General features: G+C 54.5%; 1 protein-coding gene across 2 annotated transcripts in view; it reads right to left on the reverse strand.

The window, feature by feature from the left end:
- The window catches only part of HSPA12A (heat shock protein family A (Hsp70) member 12A), a 167,583-nt gene that overhangs the window by 57,791 nt on the left and 95,371 nt on the right, over nt 1–14,421 (reverse strand). The window contains exon 1 of one of the 2 annotated variants that reach the window (XM_023240981.2): nt 12,535–12,718. The exons of the other annotated variant lie outside the window; for it this stretch is intronic. Coding sequence (XP_023096749.1) covers nt 12,535–12,577 — 43 coding nt within the window. The 5' untranslated portion in view covers nt 12,578–12,718. Of the gene's footprint in view, nt 1–12,534; nt 12,719–14,421 lie in introns of those variants that run through there. 2 annotated transcript variants of the gene reach the window in all.

The following is a 14,421-nucleotide window of genomic DNA, read 5'->3' on the forward strand; positions in this document are numbered from 1 at the left end:
AGGCCACAAGCAGAGTAAAGCAGAAGAGATCGGGGTGGGGCGGGGGGAGAACCCCAAGCTCCCGGTGCTATCCCTCCTAGAGCCGGCACGGAGGGAGTTCCAGGAGCCATCCTGGGATTCTGTACAAAATCTCCTTTTGGCTTCCTCTAACGAGAAAACGTGCAGTTACCTGAAACTAAAAGCCCTACTGAACACTGGCACAAAAAATAGGCAACCACCAGTGTCGGTGGAGGAACTATGCAAGCGAACCGAGAAGGCGGCGCCTGGGGCTCGACCTACCGTTCAGGACTCTCAGGGCACTCTGACGGCACACTTTACTCCTCTACCTTAAACATTACCTCTTCGGGGCGCCTGGGTGGTGCAGTCGGTTAAGCGTCCGACTTCAGCCAGGTCACGATCTCGCGGTCCGTGAGTTCGAGCCCCGCGTCAGGCTCTGGGCTGATGGCTCGGAGCCTGGAGCCTGTTTCCGATTCTGTGTCTCCCTCTCTCTCTGCCCCTCCCCCGTTCGTGCTCTCTCTCTGTCCCAAAAATAAATAAACGTTGAAAAAAAAATTTTTTTTTAAATAAAAAAAAAAAATAAAAAAAACATTACCTCTTCAAACACTGAAATGTAACTCCTGCAGGGAGGGACAAGTCTTTAAGTTACGGATGGCAAAGCGGTGTAGACCCCGTGCTGTCTCCGATTGGGAGGGGCTGGCTGGACTGACGGGTTAAGAAGGATTCTGAGACCACCCTGGGTTCAGTTGGGAAGTGTGCAGAGGGAGCCAGCCGACCTGGATCCTTACGCTGGCCTTGCCCAGTATCTGGGAGCAGTCTCCTCAGCCCTCCCTGACCTCAGTTTCCCCATCTGTAAAGCGAGAGGGCAGGCCCAGCCCCGACACGTGGCCGACCAGCTCCCACTTGGCTGTCAATGCCACCTACGGGCTCTGTTTCCTCAACAACTTCCATCTCCGCTTTGGGAACAGGACTTCTGACGTTTGTGTTGTAAACAGTTTCTTATCCCAACCGGCAGAGATGGCCCCTCAGGGACAAGGAGAAAAGGAAAATAAGGGAAGGAAGTGACCAGAGGAATTTAGCCTTTAGCCCATGGAAACCTGGGGACAAACAAGGAGGCCGGTCTGTGGCCTCCGAGGCCGCAGACCCGAGCACTAGCACCCACACCATCCGTGTCCCACACCGGAGACGGGAATCTGTGTCCGGTCACAGGGAAACCCACAAGACCGCAGGGCCTTTTTGTTTTTACGTTTGTTTACTTTTGACAGACAAAGGGAGCATGAGCGGGAGAGGTGCGGAGAGAGTGGGAGGGAGGGGATCCAAAGCAGGCTCTGCCCTGACAGCACAGAGCCCGACGCGGGGCTCGAACCCGCGAACCGTGAAATCATGACCTGCGCCGAAGTCGGCCACTCAACCGACTGAGCCCCCCAGGCGCCCCCACAGGGTCTTATTTACGAAACACGGAAGGCAACAAGGAGGATCCCTTTAGTGCCAGTTTATGGGGAACAACTGACACAGGCAAAACCCACTTCCCGCTGAGATGTCAGGGTGCTCAGTGGTTCTACCCGACAGAACTCACTACCTTCCCAGAGCCTCTGGGTCCTGACGGCAAAAATGGAACACAGTAAGCAAAACTGCTCGAAAAACATACCAGACATCTGAGAAGCAAAACAGTCACAAAAGTCCAGCTAGTATACTCCAAAACGAGGTGCAGACACGAGAGGGACCTCTTCCAGTGGGCCGAACCATTTGAGGCCCCGCTCTGTAACAGGGCAAATATATATATTTTTACGTTTATTTATTTCTTTTAAGAGAAAGAAAGCGTGAGTGGAGGAGGGGCAGAGAGAAAAAAAAAAAAAGAGAAAGAATCCCAAGTAGGCCCCGTGCTTTCTGCGCAGAGCCCAACACGGGGCTCGATCCCACAAGGAGATAGTGGCCTGGGCTGAAATCACGAGTCCGATGCTTAACTGACTGAGCCACCCAGGAGCCCCTGGGGCAGATAATTTTAAGCGGGCACTCATCCTGCAGCAAACAGACATACGAACGTTTCTGCCACAAAGTGGCGTGTTTTCCCGGAAATCTTCACCTTCTGCAAAATCGCACGCTAAAAATAATAGAATTCATGGGAAAGACGGGGTGGTGCAGGTCGCTCAAGACTTACAGGACCTTGTCACTTGAGGCTTTCCCAAAATAGTCATGGCTCTAGCAATACCCTAGCAGAGTAAGCCGCACCAGCCCCTGGACCCAAAGCCCCAGTGGGTCAGTCGTTGACTGGGGCTTCTCCTTTGAGATGATGGGCCTCAGGGTCACTCACTTCTTTTTTTTTCTTTTTCTTTTTAATTTTTTTTAACACTTATTTTTTGAGAGACAGAGAGAGACGAAGCGTGAGCAGGCGAGGGGCAGAGAAGAGGGAGACACAGAATCCAAAGCAGACCCCAGGCTGCGAGCTGTCAGCACAGAGCCCGCCGCGGGGCTCGAACCCACCAACCGCAAGATCATGACTGAGTCAGAGTCAGGTGCTTAACCGACTGAGCCACCCAGGTGGCCCAGGGTCACTCACTTCCTGCAGAGACCATTCTCACCGCAATCAAAAACCCTACCCAGGGTGTCACCTGTACACACTGTGTTCTCACAACGCAATGCCTTCCAGTGGCTTCCCTGGCCCTCTCAGCTTCTCCCTTCAGCCTGAGGGGGGTGGGGGCCGAAAGATACTAAAACAGCCACAACTTGCACTAAAGGAAGGTGCACCTGTAGACTTTTAGCATTTTTTTTTTAAATTCCTGTCCTATTTCTCTTCCTTCACGAGAAAGCCCATCCCCATCTATCGAAACACAAACACGCTGGGAAAAACTGTCAGTGAGCCAACACAACTTCCCCGCACAACATCCTTTCCCCGTTCGTCAATCATGGAGACACGAGCTGTATAGACCAACAGCCAAGTAATTGCAAGTGTAAGATAACCGGGAGTTGCTTTCCAGATAATTCGACCGTGAGTCATATCTGATTTACAACGGGCGGACTTCTGGACGCTACACATTCACAGAAAGTTGTAACAAGTGAGCGAATCCAGCCTGTGAGCTGCTTTCACACATAATGCCATTCTTTAAGTGTGTACTTTTGCCATTTTACTCAAACTGACTCGGAGGCAAAGTAGCGACCAATTCTTGGCAGCCCGTCCCACGAAGGGGTGGACCTCGTTCTCCACCCCTTGTATCTGGTGGGCCTCGAGACCCGCTTTGACCACTAGAAGGAGTCAGCACACAACTTCTCAAGAGGCCTTCCTGGCCACCTCCTGTTCTTCATCCTCTTGTTGCCCTGAGACCACCACGTAACGAAGCCCAAGCCAGCTCCTTGAGAATAAAAGACCAAGTGCAGGAAGAAGTCCAGCCGACAGCCAGCACCAACCCCTATGCTCACGAGCGAGACCCTCTCGGACCCTGCAGCCCAGTGGAGACGGCAGATGGCTGCAGTCACGAGTGACCCCAGGCAAGACCAGCAAAAGGAGCATATAGCACAGAACCATGAGCAAATAAAACGGCTACCGTTTTGACCCACTAAATTCTGGGGTGCTTTGTTACGTAGCAAACACAAATGCAATGTGACGCTCTGTGGACGTTTCACTTATTCTTTAATATTTTAATCATTTTCCCACTGGGGAACCAGTAAATCTTTTTACTGAGGTCTCAGTGATTTCACAGGCCCCCGAGAAGGGGGTAAACCAATCCCCAAAGTGGCAGTGTGCCCAAGGACCCTACCAGGATTGATTAAAAGCCAAGGGAGGGGAGGTGTCTGGGTGGCTCAGTCGATTAAGTGTCTGACTTCAGCAGGTCATGATCTCACCTTCATGAGTTCAAGCCCCATGTCTGGCTCTCTGTTGACAGCTCGGAGCCTGGAGTCTGCTTCAGATTCTGTGTCTCCCTCTCTCGCTGTCCCTCCCCCACTTGCTCTCTCTCTCTCTCTCTCTCTCTCTCTCTCTCTCTCAAAAATAAAGACGTTCAAAAAAAATTCTTTCAAATAAAAGCCAAGGGCTAACCAACAACCCAAACTCCAGAAAGCTATCACACAGGAGGCAAAAGGACCCAACCGATATAAAACACCAAGAAAGGGCAGTTCCTAACATTTAGACCATCCCTGAGGGAGACTGGAGGCTCTCTAACTAATATTCCTAAATGTAGGCAAGACCCCAATCTTTCTGGATGTCATAGACGGAATAATAAATAGCACTCCACCAAATACATCGGTATCCTAATCCTCAGAACCTATGAATGTGTTACCTTACATGACAAAAGGGATTTTGCAGATGTGATTACACTGAGGCTCTCAAGATGGGGAGACAGTTCTGGTTACTCAAAAGAGGCCTTCACACAAGAGTCCTTATGAGAGGGACGCAGGAGGGGCAGAGGCAGACAGCAGATGTGACAATGGAGGCAGAGGTTGGAGTGATGTTTTTGGTGGCAAAAGGGGCCAGGAGCCAAGGGATGCAGGTGGCCTCTAGAAGCCGGAAAAGACCAGGAAGTGGAGTCTCACCCAGAGCCTCCAGAAGGAACACACCTCTGCCAACACCTTGACTCTAGCTCAGTTAGACCCACTTTGGACTCACTGCCACCCTCTAGACTAGAAGATAGTAAATTTACGCCACTGAGTTTGTGGTAATTTTCACAATAGCAATAGGAAACTAAAACAGTGGATAATTCCTCCTGCCTACAAGAATGTAACTTTGGACTATTCATAATAACGATAACAGCTAATAATAGCAGTTAAGATTAATTTAGTGTCTACTTTATGACGGGCCTTGTTCTTTTTTTAAATTTTTTTTTTCAACGTTTATTTATTTTTGGGACAGAGAGAGACAGAGCATGAACGGGGGAGGGGCAGAGAGAGAGGGAGACACAGAATCGGAAACAGGCTCCAGGCTCTGAGCCATCAGCCCAGAGCCCGACGCGGGGCTCGAACTCCCGGACCGCGAGATCGTGACCTGGCTGAAGTCGGACGCTTAACCGACTGCGCCACCCAGGCGCCCCAAGACGGGCCTTGTTCTAAGTGCTCGTCTGATACAAACTCATTTAATCCTCACCAAAAGCACACAAAGAAGACGATTACAACCCATATCTTACAGATGAAAAACTGAGCCTTCCAGAGGTTTAGTAACTTACCAGGGCCACAGAGCGGGTAAATGACACGGCCCAGGGTGGCACCCAGGCAGTCTGGCTCCAGATCCCACGTCTCACCCCGGCAACTCCCAAAGCAAACCGTCACTGGCAACAATCAACGACAGCGTAGGGAGCACCTGCCGTGCACCAGGCACGTGCTTAGCCTTAACTTGATCTTCTCTCATTCGATTCTCACAGCACCCACTGGAGCTCAGAGCAGGCTCCCAAGCCACCCTTGTTTACAGAAGGAGAAATGGAGGTGCAGCCGCATCACACCCAGGAGTTAAACACGGCTGAACCCGGTTTGGCCACACATCCTCCTGCCTCTCCCGTCCCACTTGAGGCCCACGTGGCTGGGGGAAGGACAGAGCTTAGTAGCACGACCACATAATTTATCTTCCAAACTGGGAGACTCAGAAAGTGAAAGGAGTCACTATTAAGAATTTCACTTCTCATAACTGCCCAAGAGGTACCCACCAGGACACGTGGCCACCCTCAAGATAAAACCCAGGCCCATATGCTGCCCCACCTGACATCCCTAGCTGCCAGGTCATGGTCAAGGCTGGAAGAGGAGGGGTGGTCCCGGCGGAGCTCAGAACGGTCTCTGCAAAGCTCCAGGCCTGCAGTCTCAGCACACAGACAGAGCCCGTCCAACGGCAGACTGGGAGTCCACCTGAGGGCAGAGGTCGGCAGCCCTGGGTAGGTCCAGGGATACAAAAAGACTACTGAACCCCACTACTGCCCCAAACAAGAAGCCCAGCAGGGAGCTCAGAGCCATGGCAAGGGGCCACATGGTCATTAAATGTGGCCCACAGCCTGAGACACCCAGCTCATCTCCAAAGTTCTAGGCCTGCTGGACAAGAAGCCATGTGGCCTGAGGCTCCAGCTGGGCTCTGCCCCTTCCTAGCTGTGGGATCTCGGGCCAGCCCTTTTCCCCTCTGGGCCTTCTGGAGAAAATGCAGCCACTGATAAATGCCCTACCTGTGGCTACAGGATTCATAACAATACATAATAACAGACAACACAACAAATGAGCCACAAACTTAGCAGAGGTTGTGGGAATAGATAAAATCCTCTCTGAAATGGGTGCTATTGATTATTCCCACTTTACAGATGAAGAAACTGAGGTGGGGTGGGAGAGGGGCTAAGTCACTTGCCCAGAATCCCAAGGCTGCTAAGTGGTAAAGTCAGAATTGGAATCCAAGCCGACTGTTTCTGTAAAATCACACCGAATCATTCTCTCTCCCGGACTCAGACAATGTAAAGCAGCACATTCTAGTTCAGAGTCCCTGAGGGAGTGCCTTAGTCCCTAGTCCCCCCCCCCCCCCCAACCCTGATTATAAGTCTTATTGGCAGGCTTTGCAAATCCATTCCCAGGGCCCCTTTCCCTGGAAAGTCTAATTCCAGAAGGTCGGGGACTGAAAATCATAAGGACCTCCCTCCCAGGTGATTCCTAAAACACTTCTCTTCCCATTCAAGTCCCTCTGGAGACTGATTTCCAGAAAACAGAATGTCTCACTCTGGTGCTCCTGTATCCTTGACCTCCTGTAAAACTCTCTGGTCTCCCTCTTACCCAGAGTGCAGCCTCAGCACAAAGCTTTCCAAAGGAAAACACACGTGGCTAAAGGGTTCTGCCCGTGTTTGGGTTTCCATACTTTTTCGCCACGGTTACCTTCTGTTTGTGGCAAGTGACACAGGTGTCCCATGTATGGAATCTACATAAATAAGACTCTTAAATCCTGTTAAAAAAACAGCAGGTGAATTTTTAAAGTAATCAATAAATCACAGTTTAGGTGGCCAGAACATACAGTGGCATCAGGAAAGTGAATCTCAAATGGCTGAAGATTGAGAAAAAGTTCCCTAAGGATAAGCTGTGCCCATGGAGGTTTTGCTGACGGCCTTGAGCTCTGTTCTAACATCACCCCTTCCTGCCCCCAGCTCTCTCACCCTGGGGAATGTACCCAATTCCTCCGAGCCTCAGTTTCCCCTTGTGTAAAACCTCCCACCTCATGGAGTGTTCATGAAGATTAAGTGAGACAACACAAGCGAAGCATTTAACACAGAGCTGGTGCTTACAAACCCTGCAGACACAGACGGGGAGTGAACGGTGTCGGATGGTCCTGCCCTCTACCCCCTTCACGCTGAGGTCCCAAGTCTGAAATCCAGATATGTGGGAACTCAAACTTGGCTGTCCACTCAAAGAAGTCCTGATACAACAGTTCCGGGAGGAGACCCAGCCATCAAGGCTTTTACAAAGCTCCCCCAGGTGATTCTAACAGGCAGCTGGGATCGAGAACTAACCCCAGGGCATGTCCAGGAGCCAAAGAGTGTAGCCTCCAATACTACATGCTCCAGAATCAGCCTTCAGCTGCCTTCATTCTTGCTTCCCACCAGTGGAATCTGCAGAGATGGGGGAAAGGCGTTCAAGGCGTTGTGTTTGCCGGCAAAGAGGTGTTCGTCGCGTCAGAGTGGAGCACTGAAGGTCCGAAGGCATCGGGAACCTGAACATGTTCTCCACGCACCCTCACATCAGAAAAACTGAAGTGGAATCTGCCCACCTTCCCTAGCCTCTAAAGAAAGCAGAGCAGCTGGACCCCGTGCCACACCACACAAGGCAATGCAATGCCCGTGGACATCTGGGAGACAGAGGCAAGAAAGCCGTCTCTCCCTTCCTCTTACGGGGCAAAAAACTTGCTAAATCCCTGCCCCTCTGATACCTGCACTAGCCCCACAACAGACCGAGGCAGGCGTCACGTGCTCCTTACACAGACCAGGAAAGGAACGCTTAGCTGGAGTTGACACGCACTTTGGGCCCCAAAGCCACTTTGCTCCCTTACTCCTGTGCACCTGTCACCGTCCGTCTCGGAGCCATGGATCGGGAGTCATTTCCAATAAAAGGAAGGCAGCAAGGACTTGCAGAGTCCACTGTGGTGGGGCCAGTGTCAGTTCTGGGCAGTGCCCGCACGTCTTGGTCCCCTCCTTGGCTCTCCCTGCTCTCCATGCCCAAACATGCCTGTAGGTGGAAGGCGCTCCCTCCCTGCCGAATGCTGCTCATTCATTAAAGCCCCTGGTTCCTCCCTGCCATTCTAATTATGCACAGCAATAATAAAGAAGCTTCCTCCCCTACCAGAGGCCTATTTATGCGATGAGAGAGCATTTCGCCCCCACGGTATTGACTCGTCACTCAAACCCTTGTTGGAATCAAAGTCTCATCTCTTTCAGGATTGACTGAGCCCTGCCTACTCCTCTTTAGCTTCCACCCACTCCTGCGCATCCAAGTTTCTAGAAGCACCATTTCGCCGAGGAGTGGGCAGGATGCAGATGCCATTCCCCACTGCTGTGTTCCCTTAGGGATTACTGGCTGATATTCATTCGACACACAGTAGGATATTTTTTGAGCACCTACTATGTGCCCTTACTAAGACTGTGGAAATGAAAGACATAATCCCTCTCCCCCCTTGCTGGGAGAAAAGGCATTAAGAGAAAAGCACACGCTTTTAGGGTCTGTGACTGATTCATATCCCATCTCAAGCATTCATTGGCTGGGTGATTTGATTCCTCGACTGGGAAAATTACCATATTTCTCAAAAGCCTCAACCGCCTCATCGGCAAAATGGGGTCATAATAACACAACCTCATAGGGTTGTTGGAAGAGTCAATGGGATACACAGAATTGGAACGTCTTGAGCACCCCATCTACACTCGCTGAGATTATCAACAGCCAGTACCGAAGACTTTGGAACCACATAGCCGAGATCTCACCAAGATGGATAAGCCTAGGAAGGCTTCCCAAGAAGTCATACCTGAGCTGGGTTTTGAAGGATAAGTAGGAGTTTTCTAGGGAAAGAGAGGATGTGCCTGGCAAGGGGAACTGCCTGAGAGCTAAAGGAGATCCCGGGCTCTGAGACACACAGGACACGGTGCAGGAAGCGTGCACAGGGAGTACAGAGGGACCACAGTGGCAGTGGACAGAGGTTCAAATGCAAGTTCAGACACAGAAGTGGATCCATGGTCAGAGTCCTCGCCAGTGAAACCCAGAGCACCATTTCAACTCTTTCCTTAGCTCCTCGAGAGCCACGACCAGTGCCCTTCCACTTCTGTCTGTAGTTTGGCGGCCACGGGAAAGTGGGGCAGTCACACTCTACTGGTGGTGTGCTCATTCATTCGGACACTCAGTAGGACTCCCTAAGGGCCTATGACAGGCCAGGCATGTGCTAAGAGAGGCTGGACAGCTTGGTCACTTCCTAACCTTCACTCAAACCCATTCCCAGCTGTGCCAGGCTGGCCTGGCAGCTCTCTCCAGAAGTGAAATGGGGGTAACGGGGACTCTCTCCTAGCCAGCCATTCAATGACAAAGGTGATTTGGCCAGGGCCACATGAAATCATTTGGTGTTTTCAGATTACAGCATAAACGAAGTCCTCGATAAATGTCAGTGTTTAAAATGTTTATTTTTATGATGCTTAACTGCCAGGGCGTTAGAATCCCATCTCCGAAGTCCAACGCAATGCCTCCAGAGGGGACCCCCCCAGGACACAGGCAACCCCCCTGCCTGCTCTTCCTCTGCCTAACCCCATCCCCACCCTGGAGCATATGACGAGGTGTCCACTGCCCATGCCTATCCCTGCCTGGGTCACCACAGGAGCTAGCTCAGCCTGAACCACCCCACACCCCCCCCCCCCACTCCCGTTCATCTCATCCTTCTAGGGCTCCCTGGATCCACCAACCTAGGTCTTGGTGGGGGCAGGATTGAAGGTCTAAAGATAAAGGGGTGGCCCTTCTGGTTTTGTAAATTAATTTAAATGTTCTATTAAGGAAATCTGCGCACATATACAAAGGGCATAGTAATGAACCACCATGTACCCATGACCCAGCTTCCACAACTACCAACATTCTTGTTTCGCAGGCAACTCCGCCCACACCCCACCCCCACTTGCTTTGTTGGGAAAAATGTTATGGCCAGCCTTTCTGGCCATACCGCCCAGGGCTCCCACTGCTCCCAAGAGCCAACACGGTCTGATCGCTCTGGTACTTATCCTTTGGCACCAAAAGCATCCTCGAAATGATCCCCTGAAGAACACCATTTTTCTGTCCCTAACAGAGTAGTAATCACTGGCCACACCCACAGGGCTTACACAGGATGGCAGTGAAGGGCGAGAGCCCTATTATCAGATGGCCCGAGTCCAAATCAATACTTCCTAGATATGTGACCTTGGATAGGTCGCTCAACCTATGTTTAGATTTCCTGCCTGGCGGAAAGGGGAATGCTGGTAACAGATCTGATGAGGCTTGAACAAACAAAATAAGGTATGCTCTTTGCCCAGCACAGAATACTCAGTGAGGAAACCTTAGAAATAGACGTGTTAGCTGGTGGGTGAGCTCTGCTCCTATGAGATACTATTAATATCTCCCGTTTTAGAGATGAAGGGATGGGAACCAAGAGAGAAGCAGCAAGTTGCCAGGGACAGCCTGCTCTGTGTCCCAAGTCCATGTGTCGGATGTTCTCACTGGCTGCCTTGAACTGCAGATCACTGGAAGTGAAGAAACACTCCAGAATAGACACGGGCGAACGGTGCCAGGTGGCCCGGGACACCCAGCATGTGTTTCCCCGTCCTGGATGGGGAGCTCTCCCAGCCTGAGGAGAGACAACCACAAAGTGCCTGTGTGTGCATGCGTGTAGGGGAGGGGTGCTGAATTCGATTTTACAAGACAAAATGACGCGGGAGGGGGCCGGGGGGAGCAAGTCCCTGCTCACTCTTTCTGATTTCACACACCCTACGGCCAACCTTGCATTTGATACAGCCATTCACTATTTATCGAAGCACGAGAGGCAAGAAACTGGTTCACTAACTTAAGCTTTAGCAATTCTTGGCAATTCCAATGTTCCTCCCTATCATCCTATTTTTTTTTTTTCCAATTTAAAGGAAAAGGGGGGGGGGGATAAATCAGTCCAGTTGCTGAGTGATATCCAGACAAAGCCACCAGCCCATCAACCGCATTTGCCAGCTGGGGAAGAGCAGGGGCGGGGGAGATTTGGATGTGTGTTTGGGCCCCGCCTGGGCGCTCCCAGGCTGCTCCCCAGAGTGAGCCCTGTCAGGATGTCCCCCTCCCCCCGCACTCCCCCACTACTGCAGTGCCGTGTAGGGAGGCACCTCCCAGATCTGCAGGAACAATGGGCTGGGGAGGGGGCAGGTGCCGCTCGGAGCGCAGCAAAGGGCGGGGGCCGCGGCCACAGACAGTAAGACTGTCAGCACCCCGCCCATGGTGTCTGCGCCGCCACCTGACTCAGTTTCCCCAGCTTTGAGGTCCCCGCAGAGCCTTTCCTGGATGAATTTCCCTTACTTCCGAGACGTTTTAATTTCATCCTCGCCAGGCGGTTTACCCTGCAGCTCCCCTCCAGCGGCTGCTACTGCTAAAGCCCCTCCGGTCAGGGACGCGCGGCGTCTCCGTGCGCCCAACTTTCCCCACTTGGGACCCACGATCCTGGCCAGGCCATCCCCTCGGCTGGCGAAACCATGATTTACAGCCCTGGGCTCCAAAAGCTGTTCCTCCTCTTCCCTCAGTTCCCCGGTCCTCTCTTGCTCCTTACCCAGCACCCCCGCCCCAAGCGAGCCCTAACCTCGCTCCCCAAAGAAAGCAGCCACGGCACATTTGCAAAATGCGGGCGTTCGTCCTCGGCGCTGGGCGCCACCTTCCTCCCCCCCCCCCCCCCCCCCGGCCCGGGCAACCAGGGGACGAGCCCCCGCCGCTTCGCCCCTCCACAGCCCGCAGAATCCCTGGGGATGGGCGGGGCGGGCTGTGAGCTGCAGTTCAGCCTGGAGCTGCAGCCCCCACTCCGGGCTTGTTAAGTCCGACCTCAGAGGGGCGAGGGGACAGCTCCAAATCCTCGATTTGCCCCAGGCTCCCACCCCCGCCTCGCTGAGTCACGGAAATGAGCCGCTGGGGATTCGGGGCCACCCGGCGGCCGGCCCTTTACTCCGCAAGCGCGGGCGTCCCCGCACAGCGCGCAAGGGATGGACATGGTGGGGAGGTTCTCACCCGGACTCGCAAAGAGCCCCGCAGGAGGCGCCCCCCACCCCTGCCCGCCACGACGGGGATGGTCAGAGAGCCCGGGCGGGGGCTGCGGTCCCCGCCGCAGTGTCCGCACCCCGGCCGGGAGCGCAGCACATGACCGGCGGGCCGGAGGCGGCCCCCAGGACCCCCTGCCCCGCCGCGGCGCTGACCCCGGCCCTCCCCGCTGGGGCAAGATGTTGCGGGGTGCGCGCCCACTTTCCCGCGGCCCGAGAGGGAGCTTCGGGGCCCCGGGCCGAGCGCGCCTCATCCCTCCCCCGCCCGGCCCGCCCGGCCCGCCCCGCCGCAGCCGCAGCCGCAGGACCCGCGCCCCGCGCTCACCTCGGGGCCCCGAGTCGCCGCCGCCGGCCTCCTTGTCCGCCATGGTCGCGCAGGCCCGGCCCGCGAGAGGAACCTCCGGCGCAGCCCCTGTTTCCGTGCGGGTCCCGGTCCGCGTCCTCGGCGGCACTCGGGCCGGGTCTGAGCCGCGGGGCAGCGGGAGCACTGCTGTGACGCGGCCGCCGCCGCAGCCCGGACTCCTCCCCGCGCTCCTCCCGGGCCCGCCCCGCGCCCCGCCCCGCCGAGCCCGGCAGGCTGGGGAAGGCCGGCGAAAGCAGGCGCGGGGCCCGGCTCGGCGTCTGCCCGCCCCCGGGACCCGTCGCTCCAGGCCCGGCCCCTCCTCTCCGGGACTCGCCCCCCGAGTCGGCCGCCGCCTAGGAGGTGGCGCGGCAGGGGCTGGGCGGCTCGTCTGGCGGCCGAACGCCGGCGCGCACGGAAGGCGCACAGCTCGGCGAGCGGCGGGGACTGGATTTCAGGTCCCCTCCGCCCGGCTGCGCGTCCTCTGTCTGGAATGGCAGGGGGCTCAAGCCCTGCAGCAGGCACCGCACAGAAACCCCACTCTCCCGAGGAAGCCGGCTCCAGCTTCCACCAATTTATCTCTCTCCCCCACCCCCCAGGGTCCCAGGGGAGCGGGCAAGCGCCCTTGCAAAGGAGGAAGCCGGCGCAGCCAGGACTCAGGCCGCAGACCGAGGACCTGCGCTGGGGGCCTCCTTCTGCGCACTGCCGCGGGCATCCTCCTCCAGGTCGCCCGCTGGACTCCATGGCAACTCGGGACCCCGGGAGGCGCTAGCCTCGGTGGCTGCGTCGCGCCTTCCATGTAAGGGCTTCCAACCCGGCCCTCGTTAAAAGTCTGAGAATAACGGCATTAATAATGCAGAGCTTCGGCGGTCAATGATTCATCCTCCCTGTACTCAGGCTCCGCCCCACACACGCGCCCGGGCACCTGTTCGCGACTGGCCAAGTGGCTGCTGGGTCCTCTGTGCAAGAAGGCAACGAGGATTGTGATAAGACTCTAATGACCACCGTTACTTGGCCTTCCCCTTATGCCTGGCCTATGCTAAGTGCTTCAGAGCCTTATCTTCCCTGCATAACTCTAAGAGGTGGGAACTATTGGTCCCCATTTCGCAGGGAAGGAAACTGAGGTTTAAGGGATCCCTAGAATACACACAAGTGAGTGACCAAACGGGGATAACGATCAGCAATCCGTCATGCCCTAAGATGGGCCACCTCTCTCAAGGGCACCTAAGGGAGGCGTCATCCTGCAGCCAAGTTATGGAGGAGGGGGTAGGCGGGGTGCTGCCACTGGAGCCCAGAGTCCACCCTCTGCTCAGAAAGTGATGTTAGGGTGATGAGTTAAAAGGATGAACTTGGGGGGGGGGGGTGCCTGGGTGGCTCAGTCAGTTGAGCATCCAACTTTGGCTCAGGTTGATTTCACGGCTAGAGAGTTTAAGCCCCACATTGGGCTCTCGGCTGTCAGAGCCCACTTGGATCCTCTGTCCCCCCCTCTCTCTCTGCGCGTCCCCCACTCGCGTGTGCTCTCTCTCAAAAATATAAATAAACATTTAAAAAGAAGTAGAAGAAGGATGAACTTGCCCCCTGCCTGCATTAAAAATCCCGAGTGTGAAGTCTCTGGCTGTGTATGAGACCATGAGCTGGTTATTTAACCTCTTTGAGCCTCAATATCCTCATCTGTGAAATGGGTACAAGAGAACCCCCTTTGTGAGAATGAAGAGGACTAGATGAGCTGATACATGAACATGCCTTGCTTGGGGTCTGACACATGGTAAGCAGTCCAAAAAGTATTAGATATTCCGAAGTCACAGGCAGCTTTTTACAACGGCCACTTGTGCAGGGTAGGGGGCGGTGGGGGGCGGGGATACATGGCTGGGG

The sequence above is a fragment of the Felis catus genome, chromosome D2 (genome assembly GCF_018350175.1).
Source record: "Felis catus isolate Fca126 chromosome D2, F.catus_Fca126_mat1.0, whole genome shotgun sequence".
NCBI lineage: Eukaryota > Metazoa > Chordata > Mammalia > Carnivora > Felidae > Felis > Felis catus.